Consider the following 21,667-nt stretch of genomic DNA (forward strand, 5'->3'; position numbering starts at 1 on the left):
TGCGCAGGGGAGGCTGCGCATGCGCATCAAACTTAGGTTTTTTTTACAGGTCTTTCCGTGAGGGTAAGTGTTTAGCCTGCTTTTTACAAGGTAAGTGGTCAATTATTTAAAATTCAAAAATTTTTTCCACAGGTTTATTATTTTTAGATACTTTAAAGCAAGGTGAGTTCATTTTTAGCCCCGTTAATCACCAGGTTTGCTGATGACACTACCGTTGTAGGCATGATCACAGATGGCGACGAGACAGGCTACAGGGAGGAGGTAAGAGCCCTAGCAGAATGGTGCAAGTACAACAACCTCTCCCTCAACATCAGCAAAACAAAGGAGATGATTGTGGATTACAGGAACCAGCAGGGGGAGGGACAGACCCCAATCTACATCGAAGGGGCTGAGGTGGAGAGGGTTAGCAGCTTCAAATTCCAGGGTGTATTCATTACGGAGGACTGAACGTGGTCCAATCACATCGAAGTCGTAAGCAAGAAGGCATGCCAACGCCTGTTCTTCCTCAGGAGCCTGGAGAAATTTGGAATGGCCCCCCAGATTCTCAGCAACTGCTACCGGTGCACCATCGAGAGTACCCTGTCCGGCTGCATCACTACCTGGTATGGCAACTGCACCGCCATAGTCCACAAGGCTCTACAGATGGTGGTGAAAGATGCACAACATACTATAGGAATTAAACTACCTGCTGTGCAGGATATCTACCCCGAGAGGTGCCGGGGGAAGGCCCTGAGAATCATCAAAGACACGAGCCACCCCAGCCACAACCTCTTCACCCTGCTCCCGTCCGGTAAGAGATATCGAAGCATACAGTCTCGTACCAGCAGGTTTCGAAACAGCTTCTACCGCCAGGCCATAAGACTCATGAATGAATAATTTATTATTATTTATTACTGTTGTTTTATTTATTGTTATTGTATTTCTATTAGTATTTTATCATTGCTATGCCATATTTATTCCAATGTTGGCAGGACTCGTAAAAATCAACATTTCATTGTGCAGTACACACGTTTGCTGCATATATGGCAAATCAAATTGAATTGAATTGAATTGAATTGTTAGAAAATATAATTATTTTTTTCAAAAATTTAAATTTTTGTTTAAAATAGTAATATCCTGTAATTTATAGTTTTTTAAAAAAATGTGATTTAAAAAAAATGTACTTGAAGATTTAGTGCTATTTTGGGGCGGTAGTCGTCTGGCAGTGTTCTCTGACTATATATGCTGGGCTTATATGCATCTCTTCACTGCACCTGATGAAGGAGCAGCGCTCCAAAAGCTTGTGATTTCAAATAAAGCTGCTGGACTATAACCTGGTGTTGTGTGACTTTTCACATTTGTCCAACCCAGTCCAACACCGGCATCTCCACATCATTTATAAGTCTTGACAGCTCTTCCTGTCAAGACTTATGAATGGAGCAGTCCCTGCTCTGATTGGCTGCCCATGGCCAACGTGATCCCAGGGGATGCATCGAACTAACTGCGCCCATGGGATACGCAAGCACTGCGTGCCGGTAGTTGGACCAGGCCCCGGATCAGAATTCCACGGGGCCCTACAGCTCAACTGCCGGCGTGCAAGTTAAGTGCAGGTCGGGGGCTTGCACCTGCGGTAAGCCCCCGACCCGAATTTCTGGGCCAATGTTTCGGGTCAGTGTTGAAGGGAGCGTGCTGTGTCTGTGCGGAGCAGTCCAGCACTTTACAGCCCTTTGTCTGACTCCAGCCCTCGCTGCTTGTCCTTGTCTGCAGCGCCATACTCATAGAATCACAGAATGACAGAAGTTTACAGCATGGAAGGGGGCTATTTGGCCAATCGTTTGTGCGGGCCCAGAAAGAGCTATCCAGCCTAATCCCACTTTCCAGCTCTTGGTCCGTAGCCTTGTAGCTTACAGCACATCAACTGCATATCAAAGTACTTTTTAAATGTGATGATGGTTTCTGCCTCTAACACCCTTTCAGGCAGTGAGTTCCAGACACTCACCACCGTCTGGGTAAACAACGTTCTCCTGAACTCCCCTCTAATACTTCCAGCAATTACATTAAATCTCTGCCCCCAGATTATGGACCTCACTGCCATGGGAAATAGGTCCTTCCTATCCACTCTATCTAGGTCCCTCATAATTTTATACATTTCAATTAATTCTACTCTAGGCCTCCTAGGCCTCCTCTAAGTCAAAGAAAGCAACGCCAGTGTGTCAAATATTTCTCATCGGTAATCTTCTACAGTCCTGGCAGCATCATTGTAAATCTCCTCTCTACTCTCTCTATTGCAAGCACGTCTTTCCTGTAATGTGGTGAGCAGGACTGTAGGCAGTACTCCAGCTGGGGACTAACTAATGTTCTATACAGTTTGATGGGAGATAACAAAACTTCTCCTTCAAATCGTTCAACTTAAAACTGATTTGTATTAAAAATACACCGTTCAAAGCTGGGGATAGATAGTGGATCATTTTACAATCGTTACCTATAGGTTCCAGGCAGCTTCTTCCGACAGTTTTAGTTAAAAATCGTGACAAAAAAGCCGAATATGATTCCCAGTTGAAGAGGTACTGTTATTACCAATGCTGTAGTTTGAGTTAGTGTTTTCCTGCTCATCAGTTGCTTCAAGCTGTTCGCCCATTGACTGACTGCCGCTGCTTCTCCTATTCTTTGATTTAATACAGAAGGGGACTCGGTCAGAAGCAACAAAATCCATTTTTTATTTCCATAACTACTGTGTGTATAGATTTCAGCAGACAACATGTCTGAAATAGCAATTTTTAAATGAAGATAATCTGGTGGTGTTTAAATTAATAGGGACAGCAAAGTGTCGTCTCTGCACTTTGGAAATAACAAAATGTCACTTGAAGATGCGGCACTGCCCGATATAAAGCTCTTGGGTAAAAGTCTGTGGTTTGTACAACACTTGCATTTATGATCAGCCGTTCACGACCACCAGACGTCCCAACGCCCTTTACAGCCAATGACGTCATTTCTGAAGTGTAGTTACAGTTGTAATGCAGGAAGCACGGCCACAAATTCGCGCACAGCTAGCTCCCACAAACAGCAATGTGATAATGACCAGATAATCTGTTGTTTAGTGTTGTTGATAGAGTGACAAATATTGGCCCAGGACACCAGGGTAACTCTCCTGTGCTTCCTCGAAACAGTGCCAAAGGATCAGAGAGGGCAGACACGGCCTCGGTTTAATGTTTCATCTGAAAGACGGCACCACCGACCGTGCAGCTCTCCCTCAGCACCGCACGTGAATGTCACCCTAGATTTTTGTGCTCAAGTCTCTGGAGTGGGACTTCAACTGAGAGGCGAGTTTGCTACCAGCTGAGCCACGGCTGACCCTTAAAACAAAGCCTTGAAATAGCTTTTTTAAGGCATATGTTTATAATAATTATGGAGAGATGAATAGAAAAGAGGCATTTAACAATCTGAAAATAATTAAATTAGATCTGTTTATTTTATGTCTGCTTTGGTTATCAGTAGGATGTATACTTGTGTTTGTGTACTCTGTCTATTTTCAGGTTCTTTAGCATGTTAATATGCGTTGTTATTTTTATTAAGTGTGAAAATGACATTAAAGGCTCTTTTTGCGATAAATGCCACAACACATTGTATTGTTAACTGTTAACATAATGCATTTGTGCCATTTAGCTCTTTCAGTTCTGCTCCTCTGCACGTTAAACTTTTATGATGAAGTCCTATCCTATGTTTAGAATTCATCGGCTGGTATATTCCGCTTATAGAATCATGGAAATTTATGGCACAGAAGGAGGCAATTTTGCTCATCGTGTTTATGCCGGCCCAGAAAGAACTGTCCAGCCTAATCCCACTGTCCAGCTCTAAGTCCGTTGCCATGTAGGTTCCGCCACATCAAATGCATATCCAAGTACTCTTGAAATGTGATGATGGTTTCTGCCTCTACCACCATTCCAGGCAGTGAGGAACAGGTACCTCTGGGTGGACCAAGTTCTACTCAAATCCCCTCTAATCCTACTACCAGTTACTTTAAATCTATGACCCCTGATTATTGACCTCTCTGCGGAGGGAAACAGGTCCTTCCTGTCCAATCTATCTAGGTCCCTCATAATTTTATACACCTCAAATAAGTCTCCCCGCAGCCTTTTCTATTCCAAAACCAAAAAGCCAGCCTATCCAAAATAACAAGATAAAATGCTGCAAAAACGCTCAGCAGGTTAGGCCGCAACTTGGTGAGTGGAGCAGAGTTAAAGTTTCAGGTTGATGACCCTATCCAATCATTCCTCATAGCTAAATTTCTCCAGCCCTGATAACATGCTCATAAATCTATTCTGTCTCCTCTCTGGTTCAGTCACATCTTTCCTGTAATGTGGTGACCAGAACTGAACGCAGTGCTCTAGCTGTGGCCTAACTGGTGTTTTATGCAGTTCAAGCATGTGGTGACCAGAAATGTATGCAGTACTCTTGCAGTAATTCCGGCAAAGTAACGCCAGCGAAATGCGAGCAGGCTGCCTGGAACGCAATGTCCGGCATTTCTTGGATGCCCCTGAATCAGCTCGTCGCCCCCACCACCACGAGTTTGGGAATCTTTATTCTATTGCACGGAAAGGAACAATGGCACAAAACTGAGTGATGTAATCTGTTTGTTCAGAGGACTGTAACTAACATGAGGATAATTGCCTCACTGGAGACTCCCGACAGGTATAACCGAGGAATCCATTGAATGTGACACAGAGATAAATTCTACAGCTTGTTGGACTCACATTGCTTCTCATAGAAAATGCACGGACCAGCCATTGGTCTGGTGTATGCCATTTACTATCCCGTCCTCGCAGCTATTGGTGCTCCACGTAAGTTGCTGAGGTATTGATTGTGCAAGCGGCTTCTCAAAGCAGTTACTTAGTTTGTTGTTTTTTATTCAGCTCTCAGTCTCTACCTTTAAGGATCGGAACGGCGTTTTCTCATCTACTGCTGTGCTTGAAAGTCAGCGATTTCAACTGAGATCCCAACTTATGATCAGAAAGTATTGATTGCACAGCGATCGCTGATGTTGATTCTCACAGGTGGACATTGAACAGTCTCCTTAGACTCTGCACTGTGAACCATTTTAGAGGAACTATTCACGCATTTATTGAAAACGTTTAACATTTGCCTTAAAAAAGTCGACAAAATGTGTAATAAATGTCTAGGTCTACTAACGCCACCAACATTTAAGTTTAACTGCTGTCTGGCGTGGCTTAGTGGATAGCGCTCTCACTTCTGTTTCAGCAGGTTGTGGGTTCAGCGACCCACTTCAGAGACTTGGGCAAAAAAAATGTAGCCTGACGCTCCAGTGCAGTCGTGAGGGAGCGCTACACTGTCGGAAGGTGCCATCTATTGGATGAGACATTAAACCGAAGCCCCGTCTGCCTCTCAGGTGGAGGTGAATGAGGAAGGATGTCAAGGTCTTGGAGAGGTTACAGAGGAGGTTTAACAGAGTGATGCACTGGATGAGGGAATTTAATTACAGGGAGAGTGATGGGAAACTGGGATTGTTCTCCTTCAAACAGAGAAGATTAAGAGCTAACCAATAGAGGCATTCAAAATGCAGAGGGGTTTTGATTCAGCTGGTAGTGATAAATGTAGGGCACTGGCAAAGTGGTCGGTAATCAGAGTTCATAGATTTACAGAAATTGCCATAATTAATTAGAGGGGAAATAAGGATGATTTTACACAGTGGATGGCTAAAATCTGTAACGCACGACCCAAACGTTTGGTGGAAGCAGATTCCATCGGAAATCTCAAACTGCTTTTGTACATATACTAGAAAACTAATTTGCAGTGTTATGGAGAGGAAGCTGGTGTCTGGGACTAAATTGGACAGTTCTTTCAAAGAGCCAGCACAGGCACGACGGGCCGAATGACCTCCTTCTGTGCCGTAATATTCTGTGATTCTGTGGAATTTAGTGTATTGTAGTGCATTAATTAAATTACGGTGCATTTTATGGTGCTAGACTCTATTATAATTAAATACTTGTATTATAATGCTTCATATGGTATTATACATCTAATAGCTCTCTAAATGTATTATGGTATAACACATGTTATTAAACTGTGTTAGAGTACACTGATACATTACAGTGCATTATTTGGTATTATAATATAATGTAATTGAATGAATTGTATTACAGTGCGCTGTGAAGTATTACACTGTATTATCTGGAGAGGGTCAGCAGTGGCTCAGTTGGTAGTGCTCTCACCTCTGAGTCAGAAATTAGTGTGTTCAAAGTCCCACCACAGAGACTGAGCACAAAAATCTAGGCTGACATTCCAGTGCAGTACTGAGGGAGTGCAGTACTGAGGGAGTGCAGTACTGAGGGAGCGCTGCACTGTCAGAGGTGCAGTTTTTCGGATGAGATTTTAATCCCCGTCTGCTCTCTCAGGTGGGCGAAAAAATCCCATATCACCATTCCAAAGAGGAGTGGGGGAGGTATCGCTGGTCTCCTGGGCCAAAAAGTGATCCGTCAATCAAGAAAACAAGATTATCTGGTCATAACAACATTGCTGTTTGAGGGAGCTTGCTGTGCAGAAATTGGGTGGCGAGTTTCTTACCTTAAAACAGTGTCACATTGGCAGTAAAGCATTTGGGACGCCTGCAGGCCGGGAAAGGCGCTATATGAATGCACGTTTTTTCTTTCTTTCTAGAGCATCAATTGTGTTACAGTGTTTTACATGATATTGCACTGTATTCTCTCGTAACTCGCTGTGTTATACTGATGTAGCTGCAGTATAACGCATAACATGAAGTTATGCTGTATTATACTGAATCAATTATATTACAGTGCACTAGAAGACCATAAGATTATAAGAATTCGGAGCAGGGGTGGGCCATACAGCCCCTCGAGCCCGCTCCACCATTCAATAAGATAACGGCTCATCTTCGACCTCAACTCCAGTTTCCGTCCGACCCCCATATCCCGTGATTCCCTTAGTGCCCAAAAACCCAGCGACATTCGCCTTGAATATACTCAATGACTGAACATCAACAGCCCTCTGAGGTAGAGGATTCCAAACATATTACCCTCTGAGCGAAGTGATTCTTTCCCATCTCATTCCTAAATGTCTCATCACTTATCCCGAGTCAGTGTCCCCTAGTTCTGGACACCCCAGCGCATGTAAACAGCCTCTCAGCATCAAACCTCTCAATCCCCTTCAGATAAGGTGCTATACTGTATTATACTGAGTTAGATTTATTACTGTGCACTATGTGGTGTGGTGATGCTGTGTCACCCATGTACCAAGAGGACACAATGAAAGAAATGGTTTAATTTCGCCTCTTAGTTGAGATTGACTGATTTGGAACCGCTGCAGTCCGTATAGTGAAGATGTTCTCAAAATGCTACTGGGTAGGGAGTTCCAGGATTTGATCCCAGTGATAATATTATGTGTAACTCAGGATGGTGTTTGACATATAGCGGAACTCGGGGCTGATGGTGTTCCCCCGCACCAGCTGCCCTTGGTCTTCCTGCTGGTGGAAGTCGCGGCTTTGAGAGGAGCTGCCGAACAGGTCTTGGCGGTTTGCTACCGTGCTTCCTGTAGATAGTACACACTGCAGCCACCGTGCACCGCTGGTGGAGGGAGTGGATGCTCAGGTTTAATGTGGAAGAGTTGGATCAAATAGCAAAGTTGCAATTTTCATAGAACATCCTGTGAAAGTCGTGCCTGTGTTTTGAGTTCCAGTGGTCATTTCCATGACTTTTCCTGCTCTTGTTAACAGTGAATTTGGTGGCGATTGTGATCCTGTCACGGGGAAGGTGCGGACTCTCCAGATGCATCACTCACTACCTGGTGGGCATGGCAGCGACGGATTTGCTGGTTATCCTCACCGCGGTGATACTGAACCGGATCGGTGGGATTTATTTCCGGGACAGTTGGCTCTCCACTACTCCCGCCTGTAGTCTCAGTACGGTTTTGGTTTACACAAGCAGAGACAGTTCGGTTTGGTTAACGGTCGCTTTCACTTTCGATCGATTCGTTGCCATTTGTTGCCAGGAGCTGAAAACAAGATATTGCACCGAGAAAACGGCGGCTGAGGTTATAGCGGCTGTTTGTGCGCTCAGCTGTTTCAAAAACATTCCCTTTTATTTTACATACCAGCCGTTGTATATACTCAACAGGGTGCCCTGGTTCTGTGATATCAAATTAAGTTACTACACTTCCCCTGCATGGAAAGCCTACGACTGGCTCGACCATATATTAACACCGTGTCTCCCTTTCTTTCTGATCCTGCTGCTCAATGTTCTGACCGTCAGGCACATTGTTGCAGCCAGTCGAGTCCGCAGGGGACTCCGGGGTAACAGGGCCGGTGAGAATCACAGGGACCCAGAGATGGAGAACCGGAGAAAATCTATCATTTTGTTGTTCGCTATATCCCTCAGTTTCCTGCTGTTGTGGATAACATACGTCGGTCACTTCCTGTACGTCAGAATTACAGAAGATTCTTATTTCACAGGTTTCAATTTCAATGACCAACGCTTTATTCTCCAAGAAAGTACAAACATGCTCCAGCTCCTCAGCTCCTGCACCAACACCTTTATATATGCAGTGACCCAGACTAAATTCAGAGAAGAGTTGAAGAATGCGGTCAAATATCCCCTGACTTTGGTTGTGAATTGCTTTCAGCTTTGCAAGTGAAAGCTTCCAGCGTTAATTATGGGACGTTCCGCCCTGTGTTGTTCTTATTTTTGTTTTTGGAACTCGGTTTATTCCACTTTACCCTGTCCTAATTAGAATGGCAAGCATGCCCTCCGAGACTCCTCCCCAGCAATGGTGCCCCACACTTGAAATAAATCACTTGCATTTATATAGCGCCATTCATTCCCTTGTGTAAGCTGTTCGATTCCGACACCAAATAGACGTTTCTCCCTTTACTGTATTTGACACACACAGTATCTTTATTCAGTACACATGCAGCGAAATAAACGATGTTATTGCGATTTTCCCTCGTAGAAATGTAATCTTTTTTGTTTCCTACACTCCCTACAACTTGTTAAATAACGTTTGCGATCTTCATAGCATGATTTCTTATCCAGCTCTACCTCTCTTCCACCTCTTTCGAACTCTCTACCAACTCTCTACTATTAGACTGCTTGTCCGACATCCAGTACTGGATGAGTTGAGGTTTCCTCTAATTAAATATCGGGAATACTGAAGCCATTGTCCTAGATTCACTCCCCAAACTGCAATCCATTTCCAATGATTCCATCGCTCTCCCGGAAACTGTCTATATCTGCCCATGTCTGTTTTCAACCCTGGTATCTCATTTGAATAGGAATTGAGCCCCCTAGCTCATCTCCATTCTATCAATAAGACTGGTCATTTCCACCTTTGTAATATTGCCAGTCTCCACCTGCACTTCAAATTATCTGCTTCTTAAACTCTGAACCATGCATTATCTCCTCTGGACATGACTATTCCAATGCACTCCTCGCCGTTCTCCTGAGTTCTACCGTTCATAAACTTGAGATATTCCAAATCATCCACCCGCATGCTATCTTGCAACAATCCTGCTCACGCATCTCCCCTGGCTTGCTGACTAAATTGGCTTCCAGTTAAGCAGCACGTCGATTGTAAAATATGCATCCTTGTTCAAATCCTTCCATGGCCTCGTCCCGCCTAATCTCTGTAATATCCTCCAGCCCTAAAATCGCCCGAGAACTCTGCACTTCACCTATTCCGGACATTTGAACATCCACGATTTTAAATGCTCCACCATTGGCGGTCGTGCCTTCAGCTGCCTGGGCGCTAAACTCTGGAATTCCCTCCCTAAATCACGAAACCTCGCTACTTCTCTCTCGTCCTTTAAGACTCTCCTTAAAGGCCTACCTCTTTCAACAAGCGTTATTACATTTGCCCTAACATCTCCTTAAATGGCTCGGTGTCGATTTTATATCATAACACTCCTGTGAAGCACTTTGCGAGGTTTTATTGCTTTAAATATAAATTGATAAGTTGTTGTTGCTTCTTATGCACACTATTTATTCTGATTCATTATAGCATGACAAGTGTTACTGTGAAAACAACCCCAGAAATAATATATTTCCTTCTAAACAACAGATTCTAACTCGTTTACCATTCTGTTCGATTGTCAGCCTTCCTATCTCAAGGCAGTCTTGGCGCACTAGTTTCACACTGTGGCCACACAAAGAAGTAAAAAGACCCGAATCGCACATTTTCCCTTTCAGCAAAACCTAAACAACAGTGTCTGCTAAGTTATACCCTGACAGATTAAACCCTAAAACATCCTCGGAATGAAAATCGTTTAACCATTTTGTTATTTATCGCTACAGGACAAATTTAGTTTCTTCATTCATGGGATGTGGGCGTGGCTGGCAAGACCAGCATTTAGGGACCATCCATAATTGCCCTTGACAAGGCGGTGGTGAACTGCTTTATACAGCTGAGTGGCTTGCTATGCCATTTTAGACTGTAGTTAAGAGTCAACCACATTGCTGTGGGTCTGGAGTCAAATACAGGCCAGACCAGGTAAGTATGGCAGATGTCCTTCCCTAAAGGATGCTAGTCAACCAGATGGGTTTTTACGACAATCCGATATTTCCATGGTCACCATTACTGATACTACCTTTTCATTCCTGATTTATTAACTGAATTTAAATTCCCAAATTGCCGTGGTAGAATTTGAACTAATTAGTCCAGGAAGCTGAATTAATTCTATAATATAAACAAAAACTGCTGGAAATACTCAGCAGGTCATGCAGCATCTGTGGACAGAGAAACAGAGTTACAATTTCAGGCTGATGACCTTTCGGCAGAACTGGAAAAAGTGAGAGATGTAAGACATTTAAAACAAATGCAGAGTCAGGGAAAGGGGGAGTGGAGGAAAGAACGAAGGGGAAGGTCTCTGATAGGGTAGAAGGCAACACTGATTAAATGAAAAAAATGTATGAATGTACAAAGGAAAATGAGATGATAATGGGACCCATAAATAAGGAAAAGATGGGCCTGCAAGACGTGTAAATGGGAATGGCAGAAACATCAACAGCTGCCAACTGAATAAAATAAGGGCAGAGGTTACGGTCTGAAATCGTTGACCTCAATGACGTGTTCAAATGGTAGTAATGTGACTAAGCGAAAGATGAGTTGCTGTTCCTCCATCTTACATTGAGCTTCGCTGGAACACTGTAAGAGGCCGAGGGCATAGAGATCAGAGTGGGAGTGGATTAGAGAAGTAAAGTGAGACAGGAAGCTTGGGCCAGGCTCTGGATTACTAGTCCAGTAACATACTCACAATGCTGCCATGCCCATCAAACAAATCCAAAAGCAAACTATGAGTAAAAATTAACCAACAACTTTAAACGTATGACATTAAAACAAATCCTAATGCTAATGCACATGTATACACAGCTAGGCTATCTTGCACTTGGGAACTCCTGAAGCTCTTCACAGGCTTTGGAGAACTTTTCAAATGTGGTCATTACTGCAATGTCAGAAAACACGGCAGCGTATTTGCGCAGAAAGTGGAAAGCCAAGGCTGCTGCGTGTTAGCAGTATTTGCAGCTTATGTTCGTCCAAATAAGAGTGATTTGATCGTTTTGTTGCAAGTTTTTTGCTTATTGGAAGCAGGATATTCATGTATGTAAAGTGTAAAGTGCGATAAAAATAAGTGTAATGTGATTGTGGATAGCAATAGATGATTTCCGTTGGTGTAAATAAGAATATAAACAGCAGAGGATGGCTTTGACACATCAATCTCTGTATTACAGGCCTGGCATGCTTCCGCTGCGCCACTCTGCTGCAGGAATTTATCTGTCTCCAGCTGCTCCTCAGTGTTGTGTTTTACCGACACATATTTCAGCCTCCCGGCAGTATTGAACAGGATTGCATTCCCAGCAAGTAACCCAGAATTCCGGACACAGCAACATACGTGTTGGGAGGCTTACCCTGGCTAGTCAATGGAACAAGGACTATCAGTAATGCACCACCCACAATGGGACAGACACAGAATGACACACTGAAAACCAGCAAGGGACTTGCAGGACACGCAAAGGGAGGGTCAGAGAAAGGCAACGAAGAAACCAGAGAGAGAGAGAGACAAACAGACTGAATAACACGAGGGAGAGTCAGAGACTGTGGGAAAGCAGAGCCTGCGAGAGAGACAGAGGGAGAGACAGACAGGGAAATGGAAGCTGAGAGTAAGAGAGAGACTTGTATGAAGGTGCTTTCTGTTGTGTAATGATACTTCCTGTTGTGTGAAGGTGTCCTCTGTTGTGTAAAGGTAATCCGTATTGTCTAGCAGTATTCCTTGTTGTTTAACGGTAGTCCCCGTTGCGTAAAGATGTTCCTGTTATGTAAAGGTGTTCCCTGTTATGTAAAGGAATTTACATTTGTGTAAATGTGTTCTTTCTTGTGGATATATGGTTCCTGCTTGGTAAAGATGTTCACTGTTGAGCAAATATGTTCCCAGTTGTGTAAAGGTGTTCCCTGTTTTTTGAGGGTGTTCCCTCGTGTGTAACAATGCTCCCTGTTGTGTAAACGGTTTCCCTGCTGTGTAATGTTGATGCCTGTCAGTGCTGTATTTGAGCGAGACATATTTCCGCCTCCGGGCTCTATTGAAAGCAATTGCATTGCCCTCAATAAGGAAGGCAAATGGCATGTTATCCTTTATTGATTGGGGATTGGAGTATATGAGTAAGGAAGTCTTGCTACCATTGTACAGGGCCTTGGTGAAACCACTCCTGCAGCACTGTGCACAGTTTTAATTTCCTCATCTAAAAAGCATATACTTGCCGTGGAGGCAGTGCAACGAAGGTACACTGGATTGATTCTTGGGATGAGAAGGCTGTCCGATGAGGAGAGATTGTTTAGAATCTGCCTATACTCTGTGGTGTTTAGGAGAATGAGAGCTGACCTCATTGAAAAGTACAAGATTCTGAAGGGAATTGACAGGGTAGATGCTGAGAAGTTGTTTCCCCCTGGCTGGAGTGTCTAGAACTAGGAGGCATAGTGTCAGGATAAGGCTTAGGCCATTTAAGACTGAGATGAGGAAGAATTTCTTCACTTGGAGAGTTGTGAATCTTTGGAATTCTCTGCCTCAGAGCGCTGTGGCTGCTGGGGCTTTGAATATATTCAAGGCTGAGATAGAGGGTTTTGGGGACTATAGGGGCATCATGGCCTATGGAGATCGGGCTCGAACGTGGAGTAGATCTTATGTAATGGCGGAGCAGGCTCGAGGAGCCATAAGGCCTACTCCTGCTCATATTTCTTATGTTCGTAAATAGGTCAGAGTCCCGGACACAGCAACACACGTGATGGGAGGCTCACTCTGTCTCCACGATGTCACAACCAACTTAGTATTACACCACCCACAATGGGACAAAAACAGAACGAAACACAGAAAGCCAGCAAGGGACTTTCAGGACACACAACGCGATGGCAAGACAAAGACAACGAGGAAAATAGTGGGAGTCAGACAAACAAACTGAACATCACAAGGCTGAAACAAAGACAGAGGGACAGGCACAGACTGCGAGAGAGAAAGAGGGAGAGTTAGACAGACTGAGAAATGGTGACTGAGAGCAAGAGAAAGACTAGAATTAAGGTGTTTTGATGAGGTAACAGAGAGGGTTGATGAGGGTAATGTGCTTGACATAGTACACATGGATTTCAAAAAGGCGATTGACAAAGTGTCACTAAATAGGTTCGCCAGCAAAGTCGAAGCACATGGAATACAAGGGACATTGGCAGCATGGTTAGGAAATTGGCTAAGTGAGGTTTGAGGGCCATTCTATAGTTTTCAACACAGCCTGGACACTGAAATTTGTCTCGGTAACACACAGCACTGTGGGGCATCGGAACCTGAGCACCAGCCGGAATTCCTCACCAACTGACAGCAGAGTGGCGCAGCGGAAGTGTGCTGGGCCCATAACCCAGAAGTCGATGGATCGAAACCATCCTCTGCTATTTGCAATTTTATTTACACCAGCAATAAAATCCTCTATTGCAAGCCACAATCAAACGCATTTATTTTTATCACACTTTACTTACACCAACTTCCTGCTTGCAATACACAACAGGGATAAATTAGGAATGAAATTTACAATGGGTGTTTTCCAGCAAACATCTATTTATTAGTGTTGCCCTGTGATCACGCAGCATCTTCTCGATCTAGTGGGTTGCATCAGAAGTGAGTTTGCCGTCCACGAATTTAATTTCCTTTTGTTTCACCTGCTATTTACAAGACCAGGCCACATTTCACTCACCAGCCACTAGTTTCAGATTCTGCAACCGATTGCTGTGGTAGCGTGACCGAGAGGACTAAGGCGTTGGATTAAGACTCCAGTCTTCTACATGGGTTTGAATCCCACCGCTGCCAGATATTGTGACATTCTGAAATTTTGTCGCTTCAGCCACAAGCAACCGTGCAGGCATGCTGGTTTTGTGTCATCTTTTCCTTCAGTTGCGATTGACAGGCAGATCTGATTCACTGAATTTCCTCTGGTCCATAATTGGCCTGAGCCCCGCACCGAACACTTCAAACACCGTCACCCAACCAACTGAATTCAGGCCGTTCACTCACTCGTCTCCACACCTGCTGCCTCTCCCTTATTGAGATATACATAACTTTTACATTTTTCTTTCTCCCATTTCTTGCAATCTATCGACCGTGCTCCTCCATTGCTGTCACTCTCGCACCCACCATCTCTCCGTCGTTTCCCCGTTCGCCCTTCCAAACTTGCCGGTTGAACAGTACCTCCCCTTTGCTCCTGTGCTGCAATCCGATTAATTGAACACGAGTATCTTTTTTTCAATCTAACCTATCCAGACAGCGAAAGTTATATTAAGACATGGTTAAGAGAAGATGCATTCTGCAAAAGAAAAGGGTGGGGGAGGGGATCTGGACTGTGACTTCAGGATGAGAGCCAGATGTGTTTTTCATAACATCAGCCTGAGGAAGATGCGATTAGGCGGGCAAACTTTCCTATTGTTCTCTCCTCTTATAGTTACGATAAATTTCAGGCTCAACGCGTCAGATTTTTTTTATCACACTTTATGCTTTTCTTACAGCAACTTCCTTCTTGCAACAAACACTAGAAACTGCAACTCAACTTTCAAAACACTTTATTCGCACCAACATAAGCTGCAAATGCTGCAATCTTGCAGCAGCCTTGGCCTTCCCCTTTCTCTCAACGCATCCTGCAGCGCCGCGTCGCCAGCACCAGATGGTGCTCTTGGCCTTTACACAAAAGGGAATACGTTCAGACAAAACGGAACACCGTTACACAACACGGAGAACCTTTACACAACAGGAAACACATTACTCAATAGCGGACATCTTTACAAAGCACACAAAATCTCTAAACAACAGGGAGAATCTGTACACAACAGCGACCATCTTTACACAAGAGGGAACAATTTTATATAACAGGGAGCATTTTTACACGACAGGGAATTTCTTTACACAGCAGAACGCACCTTCATGCAAGTCTCTCTCTTCATCTCAGTCTCCGTTTCCCTGGCTGTCTACCTCCCTCTTGGTTTCTCTCGCATTCTCGGTTTTCCCTCAGCCTCTGTCTCTGCCTCGTGTTATTCGGTCTGTCTGTCTGTCTCTCTCTCTCTTTAGTATCCACAGTGTCGTTCTCTGTCCCTCCCTTTGTGTGGCCAGAAAGACCCTTGCCGGTTTTTTGTGTCTCATTTTTTGTCCGTCCCATTGTCGGTGGTGTAATACTGAGTGTCCTTGCGACATTGTGCAGCCAAGTGAGCCTGCAAATTCGGGTGCTGCGGGGTCCGGGTCTCTGGGCGGATTGAGGGCCATTCTATAGTTATCAACATAGCCTGGATGCTGAAATTGGTCTCGCTAACACACAGCACTGTGGAGCATCGGAACCTGAGCGCCAGCCGTGATCCCACACAAGCAGAGTGGCGCAGCGGAAGCGTGCTGGGCCCATAACCCAGAGGTCGATGGATCGAAACCATCCTCTGCTAGTTGCATTTTTATTTACACCAGCAATAAATTCCTCTGTTGCTAGCCAGAATCAAACGCACTTATTTTTATCACACTTTACTTACACCAACTTCCTGCTCGCAATACACAACAGGGATAAATTATGAATGAAATTTACAATGGGTGTGTTCCAGCAAACATCTATTTATTAGTGTTGCCGTGTGAACACGTAGGTTCTTCTGATCTAGTGGGTTGCTTCAGAAGTGAGTTTGCCGTCCACGAATTTAAGTTCCTTTTGTTTCCCCTGTTATTTACAAGACCAAGCCACATTTCAATCACCAGGTACTAGTTTCAGATTCAGTAACGGACTGATGTGGTAGTGTGGCCGAGCGGTCTAAGGCGCTGGATTTAGGCTCCAGTCTCTTCGGGGGGCGTGGGTTCGAATCCCACCACTGCCAGATATTGCGACATTCCTAAATTTCGTCGCTTCAGCAACAGCAGTAAACCGTGCAGGGATGCCGGTTTTGTGTCACCCATTCATTCAGTTGCTATTGACAGGCAGATCTGATTCGCAGAATATTCTCTGGTCCATAATTGGCCTGAGCCCCGCACCGAACACTGCAAACACCGTCACCCAACTAACTGAATTCAGGCCGTTCACTCACTCGTCTCCACACCTGCTGCCTCTCACTTATTCAGATATACATCACTTTTACATTTTTCTTTCTCCCATTTCTTGCAATCTATCGACCGTGCTCCCCCATTGCTGTCACTCTCGCACCCACCATCTCTCCGTCGTTTCCCCGTTCGCCCTTCCAAACTTGCCGGTTGAACAGCACCTCCCATTTGCTCCTGTGCTGCAATCCGATTAATTGAACACGAGTATCTTTTTTTCAATCTAACCTATCCAGACAGCGAAAGTTATATTAAGACATGGTTAAGAGAAGATGCATTCTGCAAAAGAAAAGGGTGGGGGAGGGGATCTGGACTCTGACTTCAGGATGAGAGTCAGATGTGTTTTTCATACCATCAGTCTGAGGAAGATGTGATTAGGAGGGCAAATTTTCCTATTGTTCTCTCCTCTTATAGTTACGATAAATTTCAGGCTCAACGCGTCAGGTTTTTTTTTCACACTTTATGCTTTTCTTACAGCAACTTCCTTCTTGCAACAAACACTAGAAACTGCAACTCAACTTTCAAAACACTTTATTCGCACCAACATAAGCTGCAAATGCTGCAATCTTGCAGCAGCCTTGGCCTTCCCCTTTCTCTCAACGCATCCTGCAGCGCCGCGTCGCCAGCACCAGATGGTGCTCTTGGCCTTTACACAAAAGGGAATACGTTCACACAAAACGGAACACCGTTACACAACACGGAGAACCTTTACACAACAGGAAACACATTACTCAATAGCGGACATCTTTACAAAGCACACAAAATCTCTAAACAACAGGGAGAATCTGTACACAACAGCGACCATCTTGACACAAGAGGGAACAATTTTATATAACAGGGAGCATTTTTACACGACAGGGAATTTCTTTACACAGCAGAACGCACCTTCATGCAAGTCTCTCTCTTCATCTCAGTCTCCGTTTCCCTGGCAGTCTACCTCCCTCTCGGTTTCTCTCGCATTCCCGGTTTTCCCTCAGTCTCTGTCTCTGCCTCGTGTTATTCGGTCTGTCTGTCTGTCTCTCTCTCTCTTTAGTATCCACAGTGTCTTTCTCTGTCCCTCCCTTTGTGTGGCCAGAAAGACCCTTGCCGGTTTTTTGTGTCTCATCTTGTGTCCGTCCCATTGTCGGTGGTGTAATACTGAGTGTCCTTGCGACATTGCGCAGCCAAGTGAGCCTGCAAATTCGGGTGCTGCGGGGTCCGGACCTCTGGGCGGACTGAGGGCCATTCGAAAGTTATCAACACAGCCTGGATGCTGAAATTTGTCTCGCTAACACACAGCACTGTGGAGCATCGGAACCTGAGCGCCAGTCGAGATTCCACAGGAGCAGAGTGGCGCAGCGGAAGCGTGCTGGGCCCATAACCCAGAGGTCGATGGATCGAAACCATCCTCTGCTAGTTGCATTTTTATTTACACCAGCAATAAATTCCTCTGTTGCTAGCCACAATCAAACGCACTTATTTTTATCACACTTTATTTACACCAACTTCCTGCTCGCAATACACAACAGGGATAAATTATGAATGAAATTTACAATGGGTGTGTTCCAGCAAACATCTATTTATTAGTGTTGCCGTGTGAACACGTAGGTTCTTCTGATCTAGTGGGTTGCTTCAGAAGTGAGTTTGCCGTCCACGAATTTAAGTTCCTTTTGTTTCCCCTGCTATTTACAAGACCAAGCCACATTTCAATCACCAGGTACTAGTTTCAGATTCAGTAACGGAGTGATGTGGTAGTGTGGCCGAGCGGTCTAAGGCGCTGGATTTAGGCTCCCGTCTCTGCGGGGGCGTGGGTTCGAATCCCACCACTGCCAGATATTGCGACATTCCTAAATTTCGTCGCTTCAGCAACAGCAGTAAACCGTGCAGGGATGCCGGTTTTCATAGAGTCATAGAGTTTTACAGCACAGAAAGAGGCCCTTCGGCCCATCGTGTCCGCGCCGCCCATCCACCCCTGTCCTGTCTAATCCCATTTTCCAGCATTTGGTCCATAGCCTTGTATGCAATGGCATTTCAAGTGCTCATCCAAATGCTTCTTGAATGTTGTGAGGGTTCCTGCCTCTACCACACTTTCAGGCAGTGAGTTCCAGATTCCAACCACCCTCTGGGTGAAAAAGTTCCTCCTCAAATCCCCTCTAAATCTCCTGCCCCTTACCCTGAATCTATGCCCCCTTGTTATTGACCCCCCTACTAAGGGGAAAAGTTCCTCTTTATCTACCCTATCTATGCCCCTCATCATTTTGTACACCTCAATCAGGTCCCCCCTCAGCCTTCTTTGCTCCAAGGAAAACAACCCCAGCCTGTTTTGTGTCACCTTTTCATTCAGTTGCTATTGACAGGCAGATCTGATTCGCAGAATTTTCTCTGCTCCAAAATTGGCCTGAGACCCGCACCGAACACTACAAACACCGTCACCCAACCAACTGAATTCAGGCCGTTCACTCACTCGTCTCCACACCTGCTGCCTCTCACTTATTCAGATATACATCACTTTTACATTTTTCTTTCTCCCATTTCTTGCAATCTATCGACCGTGCTCCCCCATTGCTGTCACTCTCGCACCCACCATCTCTCCGTCGTTTCCCCGTTCGCCCTTCCAAACTTGCCGGTTGAACAGCACCTCCCATTTGCTCCTGTGCTGCAATCCGATTAATTGAACACGAGTATCTTTTTTTCAATCTAACCTATCCAGACAGCGAAAGTTATATTAAGACATGGTTAAGAGAAGATGCATTCTGCAAAAGAAAAGGGTGGGGGAGGGGATCTGGACTCTGACTTCAGGATGAGAGTCAGATGTGTTTTTCATACCATCAGCCTGAGGAAGATGCGATTAGGAGGGCAAATGTTCCTATTGTTCTCTCCTCTTATAGTTACGATAAATTTCAGGCTCAACGCGTCAGGTTTTTTTATCACACTTTATGCTTTTCTTACAGCAACTTCCTTCTTGCAACAAACACTAGAAACTGCAACTCAACTTTCAAAACACTTTATTCGCACCAACATAAGCTGCAAATGCTGCAATCTTGCAGCAGCCTTGGCCTTCCCCTTTCTCTCAACGCATCCTGCAGCGCCGCGTCGCCAGCACCAGATGGTGCTCTTGGCCTTAACACAAAAGGAAATACGTTCACACAAAACGGAACACCGTTACACAACACGGAGAACCTTTACACAACAGGAAACACATTACTCAATAGCGGACATCTTTACAAAGCACACAAAATCTCTAAACAACAGGGAGAGTCTGTACACAACAGCGACCATCTTGACACAAGAGGGAACAATTTTATATAACAGGGAGCATTTTTACACGACAGGGAATTTCTTTACACAGCAGAACGCACCTTCATGCAAGTCTCTCTCTTCATCTCAGTCTCCGTTTCCCTGGCAGTCTACCTCCCTCTCGGTTTCTCTCGCATTCCCGGTTTTCCCTCAGTCTCTGTCTCTGCCTCGTGTTATTCGGTCTGTCTGTCTGTCTCTCTCTCTCTTTAGTATCCACAGTGTCTTTCTCTGTCCCTCCCTTTGTGTGGCCAGAAAGACCCTTGCCGGTTTTTTGTGTCTCATCTTGTGTCCGTCCCATTGTCGGTGGTGTAATACTGAGTGTCCTTGCGACATTGCGCAGCCAAGTGAGCCTGCAAATTCGGGTGCTGCGGGGTCCGGGCCTCTGGGCGGATTGAGGGCCATTCGAAAGTGATCAACACAGCCTGGATGCTGAAATTTGTCTCGCTAACACACAGCACTGTGGAGCATCGGAACCTGAGCGCCAGCCGAGATTCAACAGGAGCAGAGTGGCGCAGCGGAAGCGTGCTGGGCCCATAACCCAGAGGTCGATGGATCGAAACCATCCTCTGCTAGTTGCATTTTTATTTACACCAGCAATAAATTCCTCTGTTGCTAGCCACAATCAAACGCACTTATTTTTATCACACTTTACTTACACCAACTTCCTGCTCGCAATACACAACAGGGATAAATTATGAATGAAATTTACAATGGGTGTGTTCCAGCAAACATCTATTTATTAGTGTTGCCGTGTGAACACGTAGGTTCTTCTGATCTAGTGGGTTGCTTCAGAAGTGAGTTTGCCGTCCACGAATTTAAGTTCCTTTTGTTTCCCCTGCTATTTACAAGACCAAGCCACATTTCAATCACCAGGTACTAGTTTCAGATTCAGTAACGGAGTGATGTGGTAGTGTGGCCGAGCGGTCACTAAGGCGCTGGATTTAGGCTCCAGTCTCTTCGGGGGCGTGGGTTCGAATCCCACCGCTGCCAGATATTGCGACATTCCTAAATTTCGGCGCTTCAGCAACAGCAGTAAACCGTGCAGGGATGCCGGGAGTCATAGAGTTTTACAGCACAGAAAGAGGCCCTTCGGCCCATCGTGTCCGCGCCGCCCATCCACCCCTGTCCTGTCTAATCCCATTTTCCAGCATTTGGTCCATAGCCTTGTATGCAATGGCATTTCAAGTGCTCATCCAAATGCTTCTTGAATGTTGTGAGGGTTCCTGCCTCTACCACACTTTCAGGCAGTGAGTTCCAGATTCCAACCACCCTCTGGGTGAAAAAGTTCCTCCTCAAATCCCCTCTAAATCTCCTGCCCCTTACCCTGAATCTATGCCCCCTTGTTATTGACCCCCCTACTAAGGGGAAAAGTTCCTCTTTATCTACCCTATCTATGCCCCTCATCATTTTGTACACCTCAATCAGGTCCCCCCTCAGCCTTCTTTGCTCCAAGGAAAACAACCCCAGCCTGTTTTGTGTCATCTTTTCCTTCAGTTGCTATTGACAGGCAGATCTGATTCGCAGAATTTTCTCTGCTCCAAAATTGGCCTGAGCCCCGCACCGAACACTACAAACACCGTCACCCAACCAACTGAATTCAGGCCGTTCACTCACTCGTCTCCACACCTGCTGCCTCTCACTTATTCAGATATACATCACTTTTACATTTTTCTTTCTCCCATTTCTTGCAATCTATCGACCGTGCTCCCCCATTGCTGTCACTCTCGCACCCACCATCTCTCCGTCGTTTCCCCGTTCGCCCTTCCAAACTTGCCGGTTGAACAGCACCTCCCATTTGCTCCTGTGCTG

The 21,667-nt window shown here is 45.1% G+C and overlaps 1 protein-coding gene and 3 non-coding genes across 4 annotated transcripts; all 4 read left to right on the forward strand.

The window, feature by feature from the left end:
• The first annotated feature begins 4,747 nt into the window (after window positions 1–4,747).
• LOC147091551 (putative G protein-coupled receptor 139) lies at window positions 4,748–8,640 on the forward strand. Its single transcript, XM_085976605.1, has 2 exons — window positions 4,748–4,817; window positions 7,724–8,640. The coding sequence occupies exons 1-2, from the start codon at window positions 4,748–4,750 to the stop codon at window positions 8,638–8,640; spliced, it is 987 nt and encodes a 328-aa protein (XP_085832731.1).
• Window positions 8,641–16,282: 7,642 nt separating this feature from the next.
• On the forward strand, window positions 16,283–16,365 carry trnal-uag (transfer RNA leucine (anticodon UAG)). The gene has a single exon. It is a non-coding gene; the product is annotated as a tRNA-Leu (tRNA).
• A 1,946-nt stretch (window positions 16,366–18,311) lies between these two features.
• Window positions 18,312–18,393, forward strand: trnal-uag (transfer RNA leucine (anticodon UAG)). The gene has a single exon. It is a non-coding gene; the product is annotated as a tRNA-Leu (tRNA).
• Window positions 18,394–20,764: 2,371 nt separating this feature from the next.
• trnal-uag (transfer RNA leucine (anticodon UAG)) lies at window positions 20,765–20,848 on the forward strand. Its single transcript has one exon. It is a non-coding gene; the product is annotated as a tRNA-Leu (tRNA).
• Window positions 20,849–21,667: the final 819 nt, after the last annotated feature.

Source organism: Somniosus microcephalus, unplaced genomic scaffold, assembly GCF_052327205.1.
Source record: "Somniosus microcephalus isolate GS21.2 unplaced genomic scaffold, FLI_Smic_1.0 unresolved_chr3, whole genome shotgun sequence".
In the NCBI taxonomy this organism is placed as follows: domain Eukaryota; kingdom Metazoa; phylum Chordata; class Chondrichthyes; order Squaliformes; family Somniosidae; genus Somniosus; species Somniosus microcephalus.